Source organism: Uloborus diversus, chromosome 1 (genome assembly GCF_026930045.1).
Source record: "Uloborus diversus isolate 005 chromosome 1, Udiv.v.3.1, whole genome shotgun sequence".
NCBI lineage: Eukaryota > Metazoa > Arthropoda > Arachnida > Araneae > Uloboridae > Uloborus > Uloborus diversus.
In genome coordinates this window covers 171122840-171150095 of record NC_072731.1, presented here as the reverse complement: position 1 = coordinate 171150095, position 27256 = coordinate 171122840, and the positions used below count along the sequence as shown (strand labels likewise).

The following is a 27256-nucleotide window of genomic DNA, read 5'->3' as shown; positions in this document are numbered from 1 at the left end:
AAAAGCGCGGGAAACACCTAAAACCAGATTTGCGAATTTTTCGGATAGTTGATGGTGGAATCTAGAAATCGTTAAACGCAAGACTCATAAATCAAATTTCTTTTGGGCGCTATGAACTTAATACAAAAGCAGTAGTTATCAACACCTACCATAATCGCAAACCTCAAAACTTTACACGAAATTTAAAAAAAAGCGCGTTCAAGAAAACAAATTCTTTCATACACTATAGTAGAAAAATTGCACATTTATGTTCAAAAACTTGTTGCTTGCCCTTAACTTCATTTTCTTTTGTTTTAAAATATGGAAAAGTGGGTTTTTTCCCCCTTTTCAAAATAAATGTGAGTGTCTCAGGTCTTATGGATAACTTTCAATAATAAGAATTTCTGAACTGTTTTCCTCTTATTTTAATATGTATTACTATTTAATAAAATAATTTAAGTTTCATAAACAAACGGCCAATAGCGCTTTTTAGCGATCCAGAAAACGTGGAAATTCAGATATCCGGGACAGCGATGGTCCCGAACTTCCCGGATAATTAGTTCTCTAATATATATATATATATATATATATATATATATATATATATATATATATATATATATATATATATAACAGATCAACTGAAACACAAACCGAAGATCGCTAAAATTAAACTAACAGGCAATTAATTATTCCTGCGCCACCTACAGTCAAAATGGACAAGAAAACAACCCACGCTAATTAATATAACTTATTACATAAGAACATTGCAAATAAAAAATAAAGGAATCATTTGCGCTACATAACCTTGTAGAAAAACTTTCACGACGCTTAACGAACTATTTTCAACCATAATACAGTCAACTCTTAATAAATCTCAAGTCCCAAGGCTTACAGCTCTTACAACATAACATGAGTCGCAGCGACAATGCAGCGATGGATGAGAGCTTGTCAGAATGACCCGTCGTTGCCGTCGTTGCGACGTCGCGCGTCGTCGGTAGGTTGTCTTTGCGAATAATGCAGCTGCAGGAAGGCCCGTCATATCAAAATTTTCCAGGGGAGGAGGGAGGCAAAGGGTTATGCTCAATACATTTTATAGGGGAAAAACACCAAAATACGTTCAAAAATACGTACCCCCCCCCCCCCCCCCCGCCCGATCGCCAAAATGACAAGCCTGGCAGCAGGGCCACAAATTTTAACAACTGCTTTAAACCGTTCTTAAAAACTAAATTGTTGCGTAGAATCGTCTCTCTGAGTAATAAATTTGCGACGTGTTTTTCATCCATCAGTTTCTGTTATTATGTGCATGTACTGAATTAGCATTGCGTTTGCTACCATATGTTCCATTTTATTCTTCATTGTTTAGTAATTTTCTATCCCACCCCCATAAATTGTTATCTATGAATTTCGAAACAACCTATATGTAATAACCATTTTTCATGTTCATTGTTACCTTCGTGTTGTTCTCTCCATATCTCCTAAGTCAAAATTAATATTATTATTGACAGAACTTGGTTTATATAACTTTAATTAGTATCCTATTGCTGGGTAAACAGAAGCATTAGCAATCGAAGTAAAATGAAAGGTGTATCATTGAGCCACAGGTGAATACGTTTATTAGAAGAAAAATATAGCTGATATAAAATATGAATCGAGGGTTCTCACTAATAGAAATTAAGCACTTTCAGTAAGGAAATGGCAACATCTTGCTTTAATAGGTAATGCCTCAAGCTACGAGAGCTCTGTAGAAGAGAGATATCTTCTTTCCTTCGCACACATTTATAATGTTGCTTTTTTACCGATACTTTGTGGCACAAAGGTATTTATTCAATACTTATGTGACATGTGTGACACAAGCAATATGTATCAGTAACTGCTTAAATGAAGGAGCCTAAACTGAAACATAAGAAAATACTATTTTCTGTTACAGAAATGATGTCGAACGTGAAGCGAGTTGTACAAAAATAATTTAACTTTAGATTTACTCGTTCTAAACAGAAATGTAATTTGCAAATTTTTGGTTTTTGCTGAAACTACCATCCTCTACCCATTTTCGAGTAAGTGAAAAAAAAAGCTGAAATTTTAATTTTGACACTGACTTGAGCTATCTTAATAAACCAATAGAATTTTCTTAGTTTTTTCTTAGTTTTATCTGTGACTTTAATGTTTTCTTTTTATTATTATTATTCTTTTGCATTTTAAAGAACTTTCTATTTTCTATTTTATTAATGTTCGTTTCGGATATTCTATTAACCAAATTTCGTTCAAGTATCTAGCACAAAGCATTATTTTTTTGGAACTTATTTTGTTTTAGTAGTAAGGGTTTAAATATATTATATGTACATTTGGAAAAAATGTAGAGATTAAGTTAAACAAGGAAGAGAGAAATAGCTAGAACTCAAATGTTGGAACACGGAAAAGTTGACTTTGTTTATAATACTGAGCAATCTTTTTTTTTTTTTTTTTCCTCCTTTTTCATTTCATTTTTAAATGTTTTTTATCACTTTAATCTAAATTTGTTAAGTTAGTTATCTTATTACTAATTCAAGTTTGGATTGTATTTGCAACTTTTTCTATAGGAAAGACTGCTGCTGAGCGTTCTTCCACGTTTTGTTGTTCTAGAGATGATTCGCGATATGGCTTCTGATGAGGATGATGAATTTCATAATAATCGGAAACTTCTGTCGGCGCAGCAATTTCATCGCATCTACATTCATTGCTACGATCATGTCAGGTAATTTTAAAATACTTTTATTTTCAAGGTTCAAAATATGTCTTTTTGTTAATTACACCAAGTTCTTTTTGTTTTTTATTTCGATACATAGCCACAAAATTCAATCACAGGAAATGTTTATTTGAACTTGAGCGATTTTTTTAAGATGTAAATTAGATACTTTCTGTTACATTTTCTCTGACGTTTCTGAAACCATGCAGTATTTTATTTTCATAAAGCATACAGTTTTTGCACTTTTAAAAACATTTTAAAATAGCAGTAGTTGTTTTTTGTTTTTTAATTTGTAGGTTTGGTAAATGCTGCTGTAGCATTGTAATGTAAATAATATAGGCTTTGTTCTTCAAATGTTTTGAGTGTGGTGATACTTTTTATCACGAAATTCAGTTACAATCATAAGCCCTTTGACCTTAGCTGCAAAATACATAAACATATTTCTTTAGAAATAATCATTTCATGGTGATCATTATAAATTCAGCATTATATTTTCATGTTCTTGATTAAATTTTCTTCCAAATATGTACTTATTTTTAGTCATTAATCTACTTCCTGCTTATATTTATTTTTCTTAAATAAAGATTTCAAATAAAATATTAAACTTACATCGATGATTACATCGATAAATCTGCAAAGCAGATCTATCTTTCCCGCTTACTACAGTTACATTTTAATGACCTGAAAATATAATGATTACAAAAGATCGACTTTTTACAAAATGATTATTCAAAAAAAATTAACAATTTTTTAGACGCCTGCATTTTTGCGACAAATATAGTTGAAATAATTTTTTAACTCATACATGAGTGTGTTTAGTACATTTGCCAAAAATGCATTGCTTCTTGCACAATAGCTAGTTTTGGTGCATTTCTAAAAATTCAGTTTTTTAGACACATTTTTCATAGTTGTCATGCAACGTCACTTATTATTTTAGGTTGAATGTTCAATCAGAGCTTAGTGTAAAATTTACAAAAATAGTGTACAGAAAAAGAAATTTTTTTGATAAGTGGTTTCTAATTGTATGATCTCCAGTTCGGAAATTAAAAATTCAAATTCATATTCTCTTATTTTCTTTTAACTGCTTGGTATTATTTCATTAATGCAAATAACTCGATAATTACTGTTTTCTCATTAAAATTTCTTTTTTAATGAAAACAATTTTAAAAATTCAATTTTAAAAATGGATATAAAATGCTAAAATAAATGACCGACCTTTATTTTCCACGAGAAAAATTAAATTTGTGTCACATGACAAAGAAAATACTAAATCTTTCTTCTAAGAAAAAAGCGGTATTTTTCTTCTGCCCTTTTTTCAAAAACTTAATTTAAATTAATCTTATTAGAATGCAAAAGAGATCCAACACACAAAGTTCTTCTAAAACACCAACCAAGGAAAAGACAGATTAATTTAGCAGCCTATATTACAAGTCTTGAAGCCTTCCAAGCATTTACACAGAAAGAATGCAAAAACTAATTGAATTTCTTTGACATTATGCGGCCTTTTCCTCGCTGACGTCTTTGTAAAATAAGAACATGAGAACAAATATTCAGCATTTTTTGCCCAACTCAATCTCGTTAGCTAAAATTTATTGACTAGCTCTTTGCCTTTACAAGCATAGGTTTGATTTATTCCTTTTTCCTAAAATGTATTTTCTAGGTTCTTCTTTGCTTTTCTAGCTACTAGGGAAGTGCACAAGTATTGAACTCTTAGTGGAGGAGCAAATGGTCAAATTTCTTCCGTGCGATTTTTGTGCTACAATTATGGGAGTTTTTTTTGCTGAAAGGTATTGGCACGAGGAAAGCGCATTTGGATGTTGACAACTCCGAAAATGGTGCAGGAGGGAAGAGGTGCGGTTGTAACTGCGCGTGTGGGGGGGGGGGGAGTGATTTTCCGTTTAATTTTTGTGACACAATTACGGGAGTTAGTTTTTTTGAAAAGTATTAGCACGAGGAAAGCGAATTTGGATGCTGCCAACCCCAAAAATGGAGCAGATGGGCAGGGAGATTATAACTGGAATGAGGGGCAAGTGGTTTTGTTGCGATTTTTGTGATAAAATTATGGGAGTTAATTTTTCTGATAGATTTTGGCACGAAGAAAATGAGTTAGTATTGAATTTGTACCCTTTACCCAGGCCTGTCATTTGGGGGGTCTGGGGGAACCCTCTGAAATTGGAACTCTAATATTTTTAGTTATAAGCATTGTTTTAGACCTCTTTTGTCCGATCAGTGGGGATTCAATTAAACGATAACTTGCTTCTCTTAAGCAGCAATTTCTTCAGAATTTATGCGCGCACAACAATTTTTAAAGAACGCCTAATAGAAACTTATACAATTACAAATGTGCTGTAAATTATAGAGCACAGTTGAGTATAGGCCATTGATAGTCAACTTGCGGATCATATTCGTTCCACCTTTCGATTGTGAGTGGCCTAAAACATAGTACCTCAATTTTTAAGTTACGAAAAGTGAGTGCATGAAAGCCAGTTAAAGCATTGCAATTTTTTTTTTTTTTTTTTTTTTTTTTTGAGAGCAAATTGCCTTTTACAATTCACGATGTTCTGTTCTGGAGCATATTATGGGGTATCGCCAAAGAGTCAATACAAGAACATCTGTATCTTGCTATCTGGCGAGTGAATATGAATAGTAGAGGTACCTCGTAGAGTTGCATCAGCAGCATGTAAAATTAATTTTGGGTCATCTACCTCGTGTGAGCTTCGTAAGTGCTCTACTGGAATATGAGTTGCTGCTGCTTCTTCTCGTCGTGCCACAACGATAGGTAATTTCGAATCTGAAAGCCGACAAATAATTTTAGAGATCTAGGAAAATAGGTTTGCTGTTAGCAGGTTTAGCTTTATACAGTGCATAAAAATCTGCTTCTAACAAAACAGAGAACCATAGTGAAAAATAAACCCTAGAGATGTTTCACCGATTAATACAGAGTCAATGGTCTAAAATCAAACACATTTATTTGGAATAACAAGTATATGCAACAAATTTAAATTTAAAGTCAATAAATAATATTTAAGCAACAACATCAACAGGCTTCAGGTAAACTGATTGATAAAAAAAACTATTTATCTCACGTAACCATCTCATACTATCACAAGATCCTGTGCACCATAAACTATCAACAATCTTTTACCTGCTAAGAAAACTATCTTGACCAAGCTGAAATTTATACAAAAACATCTTTATGGAACTATTACTTAAATGACCCAGAAGCCTCAAATTAACACAACATACCACTACATTATGGCTGATGCTAACTGAAGATAGAAGAGCCAAGTTGCTTCAAACAAGCAGACTGCAATCGTAAATATATGATTCAGTGCATGTGTGCAATCCTGAGTGGTCAGCAAGAACGCCCAGCAATTCATCCAACAAGGAAAGCACTAACAGGGCGCCCCCAAGTGGTAACTAGTGCAAACTTCTATTGCAATGATAGTTTTGATGAGTTTTGTATCACAGTAGAGATGGTAAAAATCTGCACAGTAAGTACAGAAACTTTTCTTAAACTTATCTCATTTAATAAATCATAAAATTGATTTATTTTTTCTTTTATGATTTTTCAAAATGGGGGCCAAAAAACATATTTTTCCCAACAGTACGGATGTATATTTTTAGTATGTTTCATTAGGAGCATGTTACCTGACCCCTAGCGCCATTTCTACTGGACTAACAGTGGTCTTAGCTCTGCCCAGAGGAAAGTCACATGCACTCGATACCCTGCTTTGGACTTATTTCACCTATACTGCCAATCATCCACGCGTTGCTTCAATTAAAGATTTTCGCGGTAAGACTTCGCGTATGGACAGCTCGAGTCATAACCAGAACCCCATAAAAAAGTGTAAAAATGAAAAATATTATATAATTTGTAATTCAATGACCATGTTAAAACATGTGTTTTGACGTATAAATCAAATTCCCCTTGCCCCCCGTTATCGAAATATTGGGTCTTGAAATTAGGCGTTATTTTAAAAAAGTCGCCAGAAAAAGATAGTTGTTGTAGCTTCGTAACCATTAAAGAATATCGACATCCTAAACATCGTTTCTAGAACCTTCTTTTTGTCGCTAAACTAGGTGACTTTTCTTAAAATGTTGCTATGGGGAAACGAGGCCAAATAAGGCAGTGGGAAGCAAAGGAATGTAAGTGATAAAATTAAAAATTTGGAGATAACCAGTAAAAATGGTAGGTGAACCTCAAATCAGCATTTCGGCAAGAGATAGTACTAGTAGCTCTGATAGTTGCTGCTATACAGCATGATTTATAAAAAAAATTTCAATGAAAGCCTACCTAAGAAGTTATCTTTAAACGCGTTTTACTCAAAACTTAAAAATGTTCTATTACATCTCTTTGCTTCTTACTACCAAAAACTATTTATGGACCAAAAACATGTTTTGTTAAGCTATTTCAGTTACTTATCATTCAACTTTTTTTTAGTCATTACAATATTTGTGTTGTTTCCTGGTCGGGAGGATTGGTAGAATTTCCTATATCTCAGATTAAATGATCTGCATCCTCATTTGCCGACGTTTTTGGATGACTTTTAACGTAATGAAGAATGACAGCATGGAATAATATATCCAATAAAAAATTTCGTGTCAAAGCATGGAATAATAAATCTAATAAGAAATTTCGTGTCAAATATCATTATCCATTTTAATGAGAGACTTGTTTGAGAGCTATTTGGATAGGTACACCAAATGTATCCTTCTTTAAAAAAAATGAAATCATGAATGCAGCTTCAAATATGTCATTAAAAAAACTGCATGTGAAATCAACCCGAAGAGTATCGAAATAACATAACAGATAGTTTTGAAATAAAATTATTAACCTGAATAAAAATGTTGCGCATTTCCCAAGTAAAAAGTGACCTACAGACAGGAGATGTACAAAAATAGACAATGGAAATTTGACAGGCATTTCTTAAAATGTAACTCTAATTTTGAACATTCTCAAATCGCATGACGCAGTGTGTCCCATTTGGACTGTTGTGCCAAAACCCTCGCCCAATCAACCAACTACAGGTGAACTGAAGATAAAATATTTCTTGCATGCTATAGAACATGGATAAATATACTTTTAAACAAGTGAAGCAGCACTTTTTACAGCAATGACTGCCAAAACACTTATCAGTTCATTTCCATAAATGGCATTTACTCTTTGCAGATTTAATATGAAAAAAAAAATGTTTTTTTATTGCTCTTCGTAAAGATAATACTTATTTTTTTCCTCTAAAATAATCTTTACTAGTCATTTTCATATATTATTACGGAAGAAGAAAAAACTATTCTTGCTTATTAGCCTTCTTTTTAATTAAGTCTACCGGGGAATATTTCATGAATTCTTTCATTTTAGTTTTAAATTTTTGTTTCGTCATAATGCATTATACAAAAAATAGGATCTGATATTAAAAGGAATGTTAGTGACAGACATAGTATGATCTCTCTTTCATTTTTATTTTTCTGTATAATTAAAGAAGACTATTAATTGGTGAAACGATACGATAGATTTTAAGGTTTTATCATTTATTTATTTATTTTTTTTTAACTGCCATTGTATTCTTCAAAAATTAAGTTCATCTTATTGATTTTGAATGGTATCAGAAGGATATGGGTCACTTTAAAAGAAGGCTTGAACTGAATCGATCAGTTCGAAAACCAGTTATATTCTAGACAACGGTACCGCCAATTGTTACGTTGCTTTGGTTACTTCCGGTATCAGTTTTCGCTGAATACATGCCTTGATCCCTACCAAACGAATATCCTGGAGGAAATAATTGGACAGCCAGATAGACGCCCACGAGTTTGAATAGTATAGAGATAATATAGGCTCAGGTCACAGCCATCTTAACACAAGGCCTGCGCGCTCATTCAACATGGCCGCCGGGAAGGCAGGTTGGTTTACATCTCATAATAGCTCTACCGTGAATAAAAATTTAGATTTTTTTAAATCCATCGAGAAAGCAGTCGGTTTTTAGATGAAATACTCTGATACAGCTCTCAATTAAAAACTTATATCGTTCGAGTTTTAATATCGACACAAATAGCTCTTAAATAGTAAACTAAATTAAAATTCTTGAATGATACATTAATTATTATATTCGCAATAAATATAGATAAGAAATGAAATTGTGAAATTACTTGGATGTGTAAAGAGAAAATACATTTGAACTTTAAATCATAATGCAAAAGAAAGTGCGAAATAAATTGTGCTTACTGTAAATTGTAAAATGAGTTAAGATAATCAGGGAAGTGCATATTCTTATTCATAAACTAATAAATATTTTGCGTTCTTCACACGAATGATTTACAGTAGTATATTGATTTCCTTTGACAAAAATGTGGACAAATAAAATAGTAATATAAAATGGAATAAAAAAAAAACAATATTTAGCCATATTTCTAACTGTTACAAACAAAAGACACAACATACATTTTTGAGAAAAAAATCACTACAATACTCAATAATAATTACAAAACATCTGAACATGAAACAAACTAAACAATTGGTATTAAATGACAATACTGATGCATATATTTCAGAGTAAAAAATATTATTAGATTTATCATAAGTTATCTATTTACGGTGAGTTGTTTTTTTTTTTTAATCTGCTTTTTCATTACTATACTTTTCATCTTTTTTTTCTTTTTTTTGTAAAAGTTATTCAACAGTATTTTATAAATCATTTGCATTATATTTCTCAAAATCAAGAAAATGTTGTGAGAGCTAAGCTTGCAATGGTTATGTCCCACATTTCTAATGCATGGCTCACTAATAGTTGATAAAACTTTAATTAATTTTTATTTGATCTGAATTCCCCCTAAAACAATTTCCACAACATTTTGAAATACATTTATACAAATAGAAGCTGGGTTTAAAAGAGAAACAGTTGGTCCTTTTAAAAAGTCACGATTTAACGTATCTATTGAACTGCACTCTTCAGACAATTCATGTTAAAAAGTTGCTTGAAACAATAGTTACAAAAAAATAATTATTACCCAAAGTGAGGGCACAAAAGCTTTGTCATTAAAATCGAAAGTGATAAAAATGTGTACCTTACAGGGGAAAAATCCTTAAAACATTATTTAACAAGTACAGTAAAACTAACAGGACAAATTTTTTGTCCGCAATAAAAGGGTGTCCTCAGGACAGAGGTTTAATAATTTTATTTACGTTGTAATCGAGGAATTAAATATTGTCCGCATAGAAAGGGTGTCCGTTAGGGGAGGTTTTAGTGTATTTATTTTTGTTATCGATTATGCTTAAAAAATAAGCATTGATAAACAGATTTACTTTCTTAAGAATATTTTTTAATCCAACGATAGTAGCTTCAAACATATTTGGAAATGTTAAACATTTGATACGTTAAATTTTCAGTACCAAAGTATCCCAACGGCTTATAATGTAAACTCATGACATAACGATTTCATTACAGCTTTAAGCGCAGTCAAATACAAAGGACAAAAATAGAACATCATCCATAAAAACAGCTGGTAACGTTAACTAAAGATTCACACATTTCGAATTAATATTACTTTGCTAATTGATACTTCAGAGTTGTGAGAAGAAAAAACATATTTCTTCTGCAACGAGCAGCTACTTAGAAGTACACGAACACTGTTTGAACTAAAGGGAATTTCCCGCCGATCGAAGATAACCGCCTGCTTAAGGTCATGTGACATCCATTACGCAATACAGCGCGTAGGCCTGATACATAGGAGGTTGTGCTCAGGTCTACAATCTCTACTCTTTTCCCTCAACAAATAATTTTACAGTATAAAGTGATAAAAAAAATGACTAAATAACCGCAAAGCCATCAAACTGAGCTAAATGGGAAAATTGTTTTCAAATTCTGCATAGCAGTGAAGGCAAAATTTGATTAGTGTGTCTTTTAAAACTTTACTAAAACAAATTTAGTTGTTGCAAACGAGACTTGATGCTTTCGAGAAAACAACCTCAGGAGAAAATGAAAATCAGAAAGTCATGACATTTAATAAATACCGTAAAGAGCAAAGGGGAATTTTCTCTATGCTTCAAAAAAAGGTTTTCTCAAAAGCAATAACAAGATGGCGTTAATACTTTTGTGCAGAATAGACCAGGGTCTCTCAACGGGAGCCGTATGACCCACTGGAGGGCCGCAATATATATATATATATATATATATATATATATATATATATATATATATATATTGTTACAAATCCTGTAAATAGTAATTATTGTAGTAACGTAACCTGTAAATAGTTTCCCGTAATGAATATACAACCCCTTTTCATATGGCTAAAGTATACGACCCCTATTTCCTTTTTGTTCATTGATAAAATTTGATAACGGTCTACTATTTTACAGAAGCGTGTGGAATATTTGAGAAATTTCTTTTCGGTGTCTATAAAAGCCGTTAGCGATGGATAAACAGGGGAGTTTCGATTGATATTTCGAACTGAGAGCATTTTTGCTCTGTTTATTGCGAGGCATTTCGCTGTGTTGTTTTCGTATTTGGATGTAAATACGTGTGTAAACGTTGAGTTTACGGTGTTGTGTGATAATTGCTTAATTGCTGATGAATAATTTAGCAGTTGTTGAAGATCTTTCCTGTACATAGTGTAAATAAATTTCCTGTGTTTTTATCAAGAACTGTGTCTTCATTTCAAGAAAGTGGAAGTCGCACCGAATCCGTTACAATTTGGCGCCCAACGTGGGGCCTACTTCTGGACTTTCTTGGAGTAAGTGTGACTTTGGACATTTTTTTTTCATAAAGACTTTTTAAATTTGGACTTTATTTTTATGGTGATTACTCGCGCAATGGATGAACAATTAAAACAACTTCTTGACGCAATCACCTCTGTGAAAAGTGACTTGACAGCAAGTTTTACAGCTAATCAAGAACAATTAAAAAATGATATGGCAGCTAATCAAGAACAATTAAAAAATGATATGGCGGCTAATCAAAACCAATTGAAAAGTGATTTAACGGTGCTGAAAAATGACCTAGTTTCTAACCAAGAGGAAATTAAAAACGATCTTACTTCGGTAAAGACTGTGATGGAAAATAAATTTAATGAAATAGAGCATCGAGTTGATGCTATTGAAGGAAAGTTTGAGGCAGTTGAAGGCCGATTCATCGCAGTGGAAAATAAAATCGAAGAGAAATTTGAAGAAAAATTAAGTTACGTTGAAGGCCGATGCAATGCTGTAGAAAATAAACTGGAAGAAGAAGATAGAAAATTTCATCAACTTAAAGAAGACATCTTTAAAGACCTGGAAAGGAGATTGGCGACCGCGGAAAGCAGCTCTGTACAGTTTGGCGCTCCCACATCGGTTGCTCGACCGTCCATTAAACTTGCCAAATTTGATGGGAAAACTTCGTGGCAGGTTTACAAAACTCAGTTCATGATAGTGGCGGAAGCGAACGGATGGGACTCTGCTACCAAGGCCTGCCATCTTGCAGCATCCCTGAGAGGTGACGCAGCGGACATTCTTCAGACCCTTCCGGACGGCCAGCGCCTGGATTTCGCCGCCCTCACATCTGCGTTGGAGCTTCGCTTCGGTGAGAAGTGCCAGAAAGATTTCAGCCGACTCCAGTTGAAGTCCCGTTTCCAGAAAACCGGGGAAACCCTGCAAGAGCTTGCGGCGGACATTGAGAGACTGTCTCATCTTGCATTTTGTGACTGTCCTGCGGATGTTCGAGACAACCTGGCACTCAACTACTACATCGACGGGGTTCGAGATCCGGAAATCCAGAAAGCTCAACGGGTGGCGGATGTCAAAGACCTGAATTCTGCTGCTGTGTATGCGATGAGATACGAGGCCGCCCAAGAAGCAACCCGTGTGGATCGCCATCTAATCCGGACTCAGGAAGCTGATGAGTCCGATTCCAGGTCGTCCCACCTCGCTGAACTTGAGAGACAACTCGGTGACTTGACAAGACATCTGAGCAGCATAACAGCCCAAAAGAAACAAGAGCAGAAGTGCTGGAAATGCGGTAGCGAAGGACACCTGCGAAGGAGTTGTCCGGCTCGCCAAGCTACGCGAGGGAAGGAAATCACCACCACCAGAGCTCTGCAGATTTCCTCTTCTAGTAGTGGTAGTGATGGACTTTTCATTTACGCACATGTAAATGGGAACCCCTGCAGACTGATTGTCGACACTGGAGCCAATGTGACAATCATTAGGACAGATGTGGCTCGTGAATTTGGATTGAAACTGCTGTGGACATCGCCACGCGTAAGTCTCCAGACTGTGACAGGTGACAAGATCGAGATTGACGGTAAAGTGGACTTGGAAATAGTGTTTGGGAATGCCACCTACCATCATACGGCATTCGTCGCTAATATCACGGACCCCTTCATTCTCGGATTGGACTTTTTGAAGAAATATGACTTCACTCTCGACTTCAAGACTAATGAGCTGCACTCGATGAGAGAAGACATAGCCGTTTTCCCCGCAGAAAGTGATGTAAAATCCGCTCATCAAATAATAGCCCAAACAGATTTATCGATTCCCTCAAGGTCAGAATCATTAATACCTGGCTCCCTTGAAGAAAGCAATAGTTTTCGATTTGGACTCATTGAATACCCTAACATAAGCAATAACCTAAGAGGAGTGCTGGTAGCATCTACGCTTGTGGACCTTTCTAAGGATGTAATTCCTGTAAGAGTCGCCAACGTGAGTGAAAGGCCAAGGAATATTCGGAGAGGTGAAGTGTTAGCAACTTGTACTCCAGGAAACTGCATCATTAGAAGAATCAATTCCCCCGAAACTGTGTCTTCTGAGTCCTTGACATCGAAGTTAATTGGGAGTGCGCCGTTATCGAAAGATCAAAGAACTGCTGCGGAACAATTGGTGGATGACTTCAAGCATCTGTTTTCATCTACATCGGAGGATATTGGCCGTACGAATTTAACGCAGCATAGGATTTACACTGGAGAACACCCCCCTATTAAACAGCATCCAAGACGACTACCGTTCGCCAAGAAGGAAGAGGTTGAGACCCTCCTGAAAGAGATGAAGAAGAATGATGTAATCGAACCGTCTTCCAGTCCTTGGGCCTCTCCCATCGTCTTAGTCCGAAAGAAAGATGGCTTCACCAGATTTTGTGTCGATTACCGACGGCTGAATGAAATCACCAAGAAAGACAGTTACCCTCTTCCACGGATAGACGACACCTTGGACACTCTTTCCGGACACAAGTGGTTTTCGACCCTGGACTTGAAGAGCGGCTACTGGCAGGTTGAGATACACCCTGATGACCGAGAGAAGACAGCGTTTACAACTGGACAAGGCTTATGGCAGTTTAAAGTGATGCCCTTCGGCCTCTGCAATGCACCAGCTACGTTCGAGCGTCTTATGGAGACAGTGTTAAGAGGAATTTCTTACGAATCCTGTCTGGTCTACTTAGACGATATCATCATCGTGGGACGCAGATTCGAAGAACATCTGGAAAATCTTAGGAAGGTGCTGCAGAAGCTTAAGGAAGCCAATCTGAAGTTAAGCCCGTCCAAATGTAATTTGTTCCGCCGGGAAGTGAACTACCTTGGTCACATCATCTCTTCTGAAGGTGTACAAACCGATCCAGAAAAGTTATCTGCGGTCAAGAGTTGGAGTCGTCCCGAAAACATCCATCAGCTGCGAAGTTTCCTGGGGCTCTGCACGTACTACAGGAAGTTTGTGAAGGGTTTTTCCAACATTGCACGACCTTTGCATAAGCTGACGGAGAGCAAGCAAAAGTTTGAATGGTCCAAAGAATGCGAAGATGCATTTCTACGACTGAAGGAGGCTTTAACATCAACGCCTATTCTCTCATATTCTCAGCCTGGAAAATCCTTCATCCTAGACACTGATGCGAGCCACGAGGGCATCGGAGCTGTTTTATCCCAAGAAATTGACGGCAATGAACACGTCATCGCTTACTGGAGCAAATGCTTATCAAAGTCGGAGCGAAATTACTGCGTCTTCAGAAAGGAGTTACTGGCCATAGTGAAAGCTGTAGAACACTTCCATCATTACGTCTACGGCCGAAAATTTCTGCTTCGGACAGATCATGCCTCATTAACTTGGCTTTTGAACTTCAAAAATCCGGAAGGTCAGATAGCCAGGTGGATACAGCGGCTCCAGGAATATGACATGGAGATCAAGCATCGAAAAGGGTTATCTCACGGTAATGCTGACGCTTTATCAAGGAGACCCTGTCCTGAGAACTGCCACTATTGTTCCCGAATCGAGAAACAGTATGGAACGACTAGCCCTACCGCCTATCAGGTGACAGTGACTCCAACATCATCAGAACCTGATCCATGGAGTGATGAACAAGTTCGAAAAGATCAACTCGAAGACCCCGACATAAAACCAATTTTAGAGTTCATGGAAAGTGACAGTCGACGCCCTAGCTGGCAGGACGTTTCCATCTTCAGTCCTGCAACAAAAAGATACTGGGCTTTATGGAACTCACTCCATTTACGGAACGGCGTGCTACACCGGAAATGGGAATCTGACGACGGCAAAACATCTAGGTGGCAGTTACTACTTCCCCGATCAAGGATTTCAGATGTTCTGAAAGAAATACATAGTAGTGCGACTGGAGGACATTTTGGTGTCTTGAAAACCCTCAATAAAGTTCGGGAGCGCTTCTTCTGGAGCAAGGCGAAGGATGACGTGGAGAAGTGGTGCCATTCTTGTGACGCCTGTGCTGCTCGTAAAGGACCAAAGAAGAGAAGCAGAGGGAAGCTACATCTGTACAACGTTGGAGCTCCTTTCGAACGAATTGGGATCGACATCCTGGGTCCTCTACCAAGGACTGCTGATGGGAACAAATACATTCTTGTTTCCATCGACTACTTCACCAAATGGCCGGAAGCATATCCCATTCCAGATCAAGAGGCTACCACCGTAGCAGAGACTCTAGTCCAACATTGGATCTCGAGATATGGAACACCTTTGCAGATTCATTCCGATCAAGGGAGGAATTTCATCTCTGCTGTGTTTAAGGGCCTATGTCAAATTTTCGGAATCTAGAAAACTAGGACAACACCACTACACCCACAATCGGACGGCATGGTGGAGAGATTTAACCGCACAATCCTCAATAATCTCTCGCTTATGGTATCCAGAAATCAACAGGATTGGGACAAGAAGCTACCTTTGTTCCTGCTGGCCTACCGCAGTGCTGTCCACGAGACTATCGGATATGCCCCATCTCAGATGCTCTTCGGACGAGAGCTTCGGCTACCTTGTGATCTCGTCGTCTTCGGTCGTCCTCCGGATGCGCCTGCATCGCCTGAGGAGTACATCCAGGATCTCCAGGCCCGGTTGGAAGACGTTCATAACTTCGCACGAGAGCGAATCAACATCGCGGCGGAGAAGATGAAGACCCGATACGACACAAGGTCTACTGGACATGAATTCAACGAAGGCGACAAGTTTTGGTTATGGAATCCCATCCGACGGAAAGGTCTGTCACCCAAATTGCAGTCGCATTGGGATGGACCCTACAAAGTCCTTAACCGACTGAATGACGTCGTAGTGAGGATCCAAAAATCACCTAATGCAAAACCTAGGGTTGTACATTATGATCGGTTAGCCCCATACTATGGCCATAGTTCATGAGCATTATGTACACAACCATGGTTGATAACATAAAAGTTGTAGATAATTTTCGCTTTTAATGTTTAGTAATATTTCTTGTTATTATTGTGTTTTCTGTATCTGTTAGTTATTAATTAATGTGTATATTTGTAAACTTGTGATAGAAGTTTGGCACCCTTTCTGGGGATTGTACTGCCCGGGACGTGCAGTCCTTAGGAAGGGGGCAATGTTACAAATCCTGTAAATAGTAATTATTGTAGTAACGTAACCTGTAAATAGTTTCCCGTAATGAATATACAACCCCTTTTCATATGGCTAAAGTATACGACCCCTATTACCTTTTTGTTCATTGATAAAAATTTGATAACGGTCTACTACTTTACAGAAGCGTGTGGAATATTTGAGAAATTTCTTTTCGGTGTCTATAAAAGCCGTTAGCGATGGATAAACAGGGGAGTTTCGATTGATATTTCGAACTGAGAGCATTTTTGCTCTGTTTATTGCGAGGCATTTCGCTGTGTTGTTTTCGTATTTGGAAGTAAATACGTGTGTAAACGTTGAGTTTACGGTGTTGTGTGATAATTGCTTAATTGCTGATGAATAATTTAGCAGTTGTTGAAGATCTTTCCTGTACATAGTGTAAATAAATTTCCTGTGTTTTCATCAAGAACTGTGTCTTCATTTCAAGAAAGTGGAAGTCGCACCGAATCCGTTACAATATATATATGAAAATAAGGGAACCACGAGCCTTGCAAAGGGATCATTTGATAGGGAGATTGGATTTATTGTAATCAGCTTTAAGAACAACACTTGGAGATATTTTTAACAAAATGTTCTATCAAAATATTTTAAAGCTACTTTTCATCCGACAAAAGTAAGGGGGCATTTTATTCTTAATTTTAGTACCAATACTCTTTTTTTTTTTTTTTTTTTTTTGCATTTAAAAAGGGAAAAACTTAAATTTCATATTAAATGAACACTTTTCTATTTCAATCTCATTTTCTTCAAATTTAAACCCTTTGTACTTCTCATAAAAAAACATATCACCGTCATACATATATTTTGTGTGTTCAGTTACAAAGTTTTAAATATTGAGCAAAATTTTAGTTAAAACTTTTCTTAAAATTCTTCTAACGGCAGGTAAGACAAGTTTTCAAAATATCTCAAGGCCAAAAACGCATAGCTTGAAATCTGGTTCATGAAAGCCTTCTTCAAGCATGTTAGCATCTTGCGTGTACTGTAGCACCATAAGATTATTTCATTGTTTTTTCTAAACATTGGGAGTTTATAAAATCTTGCAGCGATAAAGAAACTAATTTTTTAAAGCTATTTAGGGTTTTTATTATATATATATATATATATATATATATATATATATATATATATATATATATATATATATATATATATATATATACAGTGTGTTCCGTTTTAACCTGCTTCAAGACCTTTATTTTCGCAACCGTTAGTCCTAGATGTACTTCCGAGTTGAGATATTGAAAGTTTGAAGTAAAAACTAAAATACAAAATTTAACTTTTTATGCGGTCCCCTAACTTATATTTAGGGAAATGATCTCCATTGAAAAGTTATTCCAACGCAGAAGTTTGAAATTAGTACGACCAATATTCACCGAGATATGAAAGGCAGCGTTTTGTGACTTACACCACTTTTCACTCGCTGTCAGTAAACCTTTCGGGAGGAAATATAGCTTTTAAAAACTGTTTAAAATTATATGTGTGCATAGAGTGTGGTTTTTCAAATTGTACTAACGTTATGACAAAAAAAAAAGATAAGGATCAGAATGTAGTTTTTTTAATGAATTTTCTTCATCAGTACTAGACTTCAAAAACACCCTCAACATCTCTTTGGGCTAATGAAAAGAATTTACATTATAAAATACGACCTTCCTTAGAGCTTATAACGTTCTTAAAGAGTACTGATCTGAAGGCTTCTGAGAAATGTTTAGTTTTATTCCTGTTACATCCTGCTCGGCCTTAATCTTAAATAGTATGTGTGCCTTTAATCAATTTTTTGTTCAAATGAAATTTAGTTTTGTATGGAAGGACTTAAAACTACGAATAAATATACATTCAGAAGGGCTGTAAATATCAAACCGCAGAACTAAATTATTTCCTTATGATAGTTAGCAATTGTTGTTCAAAATGTCTTTCTGTTTATTAGAAACAATTGCAATTAACATTCTTGTTGAATCAAGTCGTTAGCGCTTTCATTTCGAGCTAAAAGCATCAAAATTTCGAAGAAAAACTAGATTTTGCAAAGGGAAGAAATGTGCTTCTAAAAATCTGTATTTTAAGACAATAATTCAATACGTTCATTTGAATAAATAACTGAAAATGCTGATATTTTTTTAAATATTCATTTGTGGTTAAAATATTACTTTATGTCAGAAAACACAATGAATAAGAAAAAATTGTTGCCTTTCAAATAATTGAAACAAATTGAAAACAAAATATTTTTCTTGAGAAGAAGGAATGAAACTATTTTCTAAGTAAATTTCATTAATAACAAATTTATTCTTCAACTGAAGAAAAAGTTCAACAGAAGCACGAATAAGAAATTCCATTTTAAGACGTTATTTACCTGCATTAAGAAATAAATGATTCATATTATTTTAACCTGATTTTGTTTTGAAAACATAGCCTTTAAGGAATAGGAAAAAAAATCGATAAATTAACTGACAATATTAATTATACTTAAATGGAATTGTCTGTGCTTTTAATAATACGATGCAATCCCATTTTTATAATGGGTGTTTAAGCATTCGAAAGAAGATTTATTATTTTTGAAAACAAAATAAGAAAATCAAGACGTTTTAAAATTACATGCACATATTGATATTTCTGAAAATGATTTAAAATAAATGCTTTGCAGTACATTAAGAGTAATCGTCATTTATAAGATTACTTCTTTTACTGCATTTTTTTTTTCTCTCTGTGCATTAGTTATTATGTGCTGCTGAAATATTTTATTAGTCTCTACAGAACATGAAGTAGAATTTCTGATCCACTTTATAATTGAAAATGGATATGCTAGATTATGATTTTATAAAATTTTAATGTAAAGTTGACGGAATATGGTGATGCGTAGAAAAATCTCGATAGTATAAATAAGGATTAAAAAATAGTATCTGCGAATCTTGTTTCGTGAAGTATCAAAAAAAAAAAAACTTACTATTTAAATAAAAATGCGAATCGCTTCAGGCATTAAAAACAAATTAATATTATCGATTTACTAAAACGGATAACTGCCGAAACGAATGAATGAACATTCATGTATCATTCATAAGAAATATGTATACTACTTTCAGTAAGCTTTCCACTTTTTTGAGCCGTTACCTATTTTGATATCAACTGTGTGAAGATAGATCCTTTTAAACAGTGATTAAAATACTAAATTTGCATTTTAAAATATAAATGCAGGATTACATGCATTATACCGACAGTTGGATTACAACATCCAGAGACTGCAGTTTCATCTTTGTTATGGGCTTTTTGTAGCGGACAGAAAAACCTTTTGTGGAGTTGAAACATACAGCGAAGCCTTGCTGTATTTATGAGTCACAAAAAGAAAAGAAAAATAATTCGCAACTCCAATAGACCATAGAGGACGCTGCAGCCGTCTAATGGCGCACGAAAAAGGTAAAACATTTAAATGCCGTAACTTATCACTTGCTTTGACGCTTAGTGAATGACAGTACTTTTTCATCGTGTTTGTGGGAAGCTTTCTTTTCTATTCATCTGAAATTTCCTGACAACACATACTGTCTCAAACCTGTGATTCACCCCAAAGAAAACACGTGAAATGGAATGTTTTACCCTTTTCTGTAGTATTGTTAATCACCGAAAGGTAGCGTAATCAAGCTCTGGAGTTGCGAATAACTTTAACTTTTAATTTAGAATTCTAGAAATAATAATTTAACAAAGATAACGGAATAAGAGTGTGAATTAAAACGGCGCTGCATATTTCGGTGATATTTTATTGTAAATAAATTTATATATTTATGTTTTTTAATTCTGCTGCTTAATATTTTATTTATACAACCTTCTGATAAATTGTTGATGAGCAAAATAATACTTTCGCCATCATCAACACTTATCAGTTTGAAAGAGTCAATAACCAAGCTGGTGACAGATGTCGTCTCATTGAAGCTACGATTGCAAGCAAACTGATGGGTAAAATTAGCGTAATTAGTATTCCAGACTAATGAGTCCATAACAAGGATGAAACTGCGGTTTCTGGAGTTCATAACCGAACTGTCAGTATTTCGCATGTAGTTTTGCAATCTCTGGCTTAGTTTAAGGACAGTAACTTACTGCCTATTACTAAAGAGTTTCTTTTTGGAGGCGAAGAACTTTAAGTTTAAATAAAACGTACAAAAATGTTTTTAATGTTCAATGAAATCTATTTTATATAACAGATAGTTTTGTGGCATTGATGTTTGACTATGATTTTGGAACCGTGCACCCCTGTGAATGGGGCGTGACACAATTTACTTAAAGAAGCATTCGACGAAAGATTAATCTCACGAAATGGAATGGCTGTCTCGCCACCTCGTTCGTGCGATTCAAAGCCTCTAAAATGTTTTCGCTGCGCAGTATGTAATGCAGAGTTATGTGTCTTTGCCGGTGAATCAGAAACAATTGAGCTTTTGGAAGCCAACATTCGATGCGTTTCTGCCGAAAGACAACCTAATTTACTGCGAAGAGTGAAAATTAAACCATAGACGCACCTCGCCTGCCACGGCATTCTCATTCCGAAATCATATTCAAATATTGATGGTATAACATTGTTTGTCAAATTAGGCCTATTTCATGGATAGTAAAATATCTTTCTCTTTTTTTTGAATTCACCCCCCCCCCTGTAAGACACTCTTTATGTAGTTAAATTCGCTAAATTTATTGCAAAGAGTGAAAATTGAACCAGGGACGTGCCGCCAGCTGCGGCATTCTCATTCCGAAACCATATTCAAATATTAATGGTATAACATTGTCTGTCAAATTAAGCCTATTTCGTGGATAGCAAAAATATCTTTCTCTCTTTTTTTTAATTAAAATCCCCCCCCCCCCCCCATGTAAGGCACCCTTTATGTAGTTAAACTCGCTCAACCAATTCCAGCTTTAAAAGTTTTCTCTCGTAATAATACGTTTTTCTCTCTAATCCAGCATTTGTTCCTATATCTGTGATGTTAAGTTTAACCTTTTGAGAAACTTTAGTTTACTAGTTTTACCCGCTTAAAAACTAGCAGAAATTTGAAAAAAAAAAGTTACTTTCTACTTATTTATTGATTTTTTGCGGATTTAAAATTTAACCTTTTTTTTATAATATTCCGTACTAGATTTTAAAAAAGCGAGATAGAGGTATTAAAGAACAATGTGAACGTTTTCAGTTTAATCAGCTTTTAGTGAATAGCTTCAAAATCTTACATTTATTTCCCCGAATTCCGGAGTTGCAAGACCCTATGAAAAATTTTCGAAGCGTTCGGTTATTATTTTCTTTACACTTCTTCGTCCACAACACGTTTCTCATATTTTTAAAAACGGAGCCGAGGAACTTCTTCTCCATCTAAGCATAAGAGAGAAGGGATTTTTATTATTTATTTAATTAAATCATTAAAAGACCAGTTGCACGTGTTCTCTCTGACATTGAAGATCCTTTCTGAATTTACATTGCAAGTTTTTTTCTTATTTATTTATTTATTTATTTTTTAGCTGTAAATACGTTCCTTATCGTACATTCTTTTTCATAAGGCCCACACTCAAATCTAAAAAAGAAATTTTGAACACTTTTTGAACAGAGTGTCCCTTTTTTAAAACACTTCGAGCACGCTTTAAAGAAGTTTTCCGAACATTTTTGAAAACATGTCTAGTGACTATTGCTTTGTTCAGCACACTTTTTGAAACCTTTGAGAACACATTTGAGAACGTTTTTTGAACACTGAGAGATGTACCCTTTTAGAACACTTGGTAACATGCAGTAAGAAACTTTTTGGAACATTTATGAAACACTCAAATTTTTCGAAACACGTAATTGTTTTACTAGTTTGTTCTTAGCTTTGCAGAAATCTTGAGCGTCAGCCTTTAACCGCCTGGTAATGGACGGTTTTCGACAAGGAGAGCTGCTTAATAAAGTCATTCGCGACGCCAACTGACAGTGATTCATTGCCAAAAAAAAAATTCTAGTACTATCATATTAAGGGATTCTTAGACTGGTAATTAAAGAAAGCTTCCAACATCATGTTGGTACGAAAGAAGTACCTAATCTGTCCTCAAACATACCCCAAATATGTTATCTAATATGCTCCCAATCAGAAGTTTTCTATGTTCAACTTGAACAAATATCCAGAGCGGCACACATTCGGTACGTGTTCGGAGCTCATTTTAGTGTACTTTCTTTTTAATGGAGAACATTTAAAATCATTTTAGTAGACATTTTAGAATCTGGAACACTTTTTCCAGTGAGTTTTCCTTTTGAATATAGTGCTCAAATGCAATGTGTGCTATGAATTTTAGAGCAAAGACTAAAGTTAGTTTTCTTACATTTTTGGCCAACTTTCCTGTAAAAGAGAAAGAAAGAAGAAAAAAGCAAGAAAGAAGGTTTAACGCATCTTCAAAATATGATTATAAACAAAAATTAATAAAACAATTAAATATTGAAAAGTTAAAAATTGTAAAGTAAGGCATTGAGGTATGGGGAAAATGTCCCCCCATATAACTGTTGAAGGAATAGTTCGATTCAAACATCCTTTTTTTTTTTTTGAGAGAGAGAGAGATCTCGGCGATAATATCTTCATTTACTATTCTTTTTTTATTTGAACAATTTTTCTTTCTGTTTTAAATAGCCCAAAAAACCTCAACATTAACGCCTGCGGCGAAACTTCCGTACAATAGATCCCGAAATTGAAGGCGACTTTGCTTCAAGTAAACCTTGTTGGAAGAAGCTCTTTATAGAGAATGTGGAAAAAAAGTTTTTTTTTTATTTTATTTTTATTTTTTTGTTTTAAGTGTATTTTTTAAACAGCGACAAAAAATTTATTTTTTAGTTCCAAAAAAGCTTTCAAAAGTGCATTTTCTGAACATATTCTCAATTTTGGTTTTCGAGAAATCGAAAAAGTTATTAATTAAAATCGAAATACCATCTCTTGTAGACTTAACATCGAAGCAAGTGAGTATTTTTAAATAAGTTTTACAGGAAAAAAGAGTTAGCTGCATTGTTTAAAAGGTCCTGATACTTTTTTGTTCGTTTATTTAATATTTACGTATCTATTTCCTCGGAAGAGAGGGCATATTTTGTTTTTAGTAGTGCCCACTTTATTTGTTTGAAAGGTATTTTTGGCATAATTCGCAGTCTTAGCTAATCAAATCTTAAGAGAATATCGACCAGATGTTAGAAATTCGATGTTGTTGTACGGAAAAGTAGGCTCGTTTAGTTCTGGACGGAACATCTTGTTAAATAAGTACTGCATTGTTACATATCTGCCTGCGGCTCTTAATGTAGCGTCTACCAGTCCAGACTCTCGATTAACAATGCATTAAGACTACTATAACTGAACGAGATTCCCGTTTTAAGACCTTCCAATTTCAAATCACACAAATATCTAACAGAGACATCTTAAAAATCAGTGGTAAGTCAGTTGGATTTCCAAACATGAATCAAAATAATAATTTATTTGTACCATTCTGTATCAGTTGAAAGTGAAAATGGTAATTTATGTAGTTTTGAGACATTTTAACTATTTTTAAAATTATTAGCAGTTATTCTCTGAATTTTATGTTTAGCAAAATCTGTAACCTTCATAAGAAATTGACTTTTACTACTAGATATAAGAGGGAAAATACAAAATCAGAGTTATCACGAAACAATTGCCCATTTTAATATTTTGCAACATAATTTTAATGTAATTAAGTGATATCCAATTTGTTGCATGCAGTCAACTGAATTAATGAGTGTCTTCTTATTTAAGTCGAAGATTATGGATTCCTTAGAGAAATAATTCGTACATTAAGGATTTCTAAGAGAAATAATTTCCAAATTATGAATTTCTATGAGAGGTTATTTATTATGAATTTCTAAGAGAGATTATTATATATTAAATTTTCGTGATCGATAGAACTATCGATCATGAAAATTTAATGATTAAAGTGGCTTAGATTTTTTTTAAACCTAATTAGTGTTTAGTTTTTCAATGTAATGCTATTTCAAGTCTTTTTCCTGAAGTACCGCACGTTCCAAAAGGTCAGTATGAAATTCGTTGAAAGCCTTTTATATCGTTTAATTGATATTTCTTTTAATCTTTTCCGTTTACATGTTTAATTTAAGTTTTAAAAAAATTTTATTTGAAAACACTATTTTTTTTTCGCACTTGTGAATATGAAATACTTAAGTCAATGTTTTCCAGCATACTTTTCGCCGATATTCAAGGTTTTACTGCATTAGCTTCAACATGTTCAGCCCAAGAGCTTGTTCAAGTTTTGAATGATCTTTTTGCCAGATTCGACAGACTAGCACAGGTAAACAGAGAAGTATTTTGACTGTTTCATTGAATTATTGTGTGTGACATATTCTATCAATTTGGAAGATTTTGTAATAGAACAAGTACCATGAGTTATAATCGAAGTTTCGTAAATACCTCTTCACTTTCGCGCGCGCGAGGGAATTTTTCTCATTTAGATCTTTAACAACTATTTAGAAAGTCAAAGCTTTTCTGCCAATAAAACAAATCCAATGAACCAGAAATAAAACCATATCTCTTATAATGTATAAACTATTTTCTTTATTTTATAATCTGAGACGACCTTATACATAGTATCAAGTGTAATTTATGCTTAACTTTTAGATCTTTTTAGTTAAAATTCTGCAAAGAAGCAAAAATTGTACTCATATTTGCTTTTTATGGTGAACTAGCATTCCCGTACCCGGCATTGCTCGGGTAATGGAATTAGCAGGGGTTAACAGTGTTTGGTGCACCTAGTTTCGAAAATCCCCTATAATAATTACTTATTACCTATAACTTTTTCTAATTCGGGGAGGATCCCGTGGCCCCTGAACTCCTTACATATATGCCTTTGTCCTTAACCGATCTTTAACTGTTATTAACGATCCTTTTAAAGTATTGATTATCTTTGCAAACACAGGCCATCCACATTTTATTGATATACCTATGTTTAAGCAAGAACTTCTTTGTATACAACATTTTTAGTTTTTTTTTTCTGGTGCTAAAATTATTAAGCTGCTTGATGAACTGACTTTGGAGAAAGCTACATAACATTGGCCATGTGAAAAAGTCTTCTCTTAAATTGGTCCCTGCTACTTTTAATGTCTGTCCTTGTGATTTATTAATGGTTATTGCAAAGCAAACTTTAACAGGAAACTGTACTCTTCTAAATTCAAAAGGATAGTTCGCCTGTGATGATGTTCTTAAAAACTTCGTTTCTAGTTTTGAAGAAATGAAAGCAATAGACAGAAACATTATGATTTGACTTGAGAAAAGCCTCGAAGAACCACGTGAGAAACAAAAACAATATCAAATTTATAGTTCGCTATCGACCAAAAGTTGAGATGAAGTACTGAATAATGATTTGAATGGAGGAAAGCCTTCGAAAATAAGGGATTTGAATTCAATGACAGGTTTTAATTTCTCAGAAATTAAGAGGTTTTAATTAATTTCTCCCGAACTAATTGAGATTTCGAAAAATCCTTTCTTAGTGGTTACTTTCGTAATCATGCGGACATGCCTGCCAAATTTCAAGTCTGAAGCTTCAGCGGTTTCGGCTGTGCGTTGATATATATATATATATATATATGTATATATATATGTATATATATTATCTCAGGACATTGATTTTTATATATTAAGATTATGTCACTTTGTATCCAGTTATATTCCTGAGTTTTTAAAATAAGAAAGTGGTTGAAAACAAAATGAATAAACAACATAATACGTAAAACTTGAAGAGGCATTGTAGCGAACAGCAGTTTAAAGGCTACTGCAGAGAATATTCATCAACAAGGACGTTCAAAATACAACAGCGAACTTGCATCGTGGCATGTATGATTTCTTGATACTTTGTGCCTTATTCACCCCTTTTTTTAAAGTTTCATTGTGTTTTACCACAAAAATATTCCACTCCTTTTTTTATTTCATAACATTAAGGTGAGCATTTTTGAGAAATTAATACTTTTTGTAACAACGGGTCTTAAATATTGTAAGACTTTTAGTTCAAGAATAAAAGCTAAAACTCTTTGTTGAGAAAAATAAAATGTGTTCAAATTATGCCTCTTATGCCGTCGCTTTGAAAAACGAGTTGACGTGGTTGTTGAATCATGTTGTCATACCACCATTTAGTTACAGGACAGGATTTTTCATGGTTTCCTCCAAGCCAACAAGCCCTTTTGTGTCAAATACATCCCCCCCCCCCTAAAGTGTACTGCAAATGCATTACTCTACCTAGAATGCCCCCTGTCAAAAAAAGAAAAGTTTTTTGACTAAGCAAAAAAAAAAAAAACTCAAATTACAGCTTTCAAAAATTGAAAGCACAGGATCAACATTTGTTAGTTAAACATTAAAGGGGAGCAAATTAATCCTATTTATTTTTTAAATGATATTTTTAAGTAATCTCACTTAAGAAATCGCAACTATTGGACAATTTGATTTTCAAATTGATTTTCTAACGTTGTATACATCTTAGAATTACAATAAAATACAACGCAAAAATTTCTTAATAAGGAATTAATATTTCTATCTCTGTTTAGTGGTTTTCCTCCCTTCCCATCAGGAAGGGGGATTTGAAAAAAAAATGAATACATAATAAAAAAAAAGTCGGAGTTGGGTGTTTCAAAATCCAGGTGTCGGAGTCGGCAATTTTTCTTCCAACTCCGCAGCCCTGGTTGTAACAATTTATCAAACTAATTAAAAGGGCAGAGAACATGCGTATATCAGCAAGCG

General features: G+C 34.4%; 1 protein-coding gene across 1 annotated transcript in view; it reads left to right on the top strand.

The window, feature by feature from the left end:
- LOC129217055 (adenylate cyclase type 8-like) overlaps window positions 1-27256 on the top strand; it is a 233153-nt gene that overhangs the window by 87969 nt on the left and 117928 nt on the right. The window contains exons 4-5 of the mRNA XM_054851300.1: window positions 2559-2713; window positions 24710-24821. Of these exons, the coding sequence (XP_054707275.1) occupies window positions 2559-2713; window positions 24710-24821 (267 nt within the window). The remainder of the gene's footprint in view (window positions 1-2558; window positions 2714-24709; window positions 24822-27256) is intronic.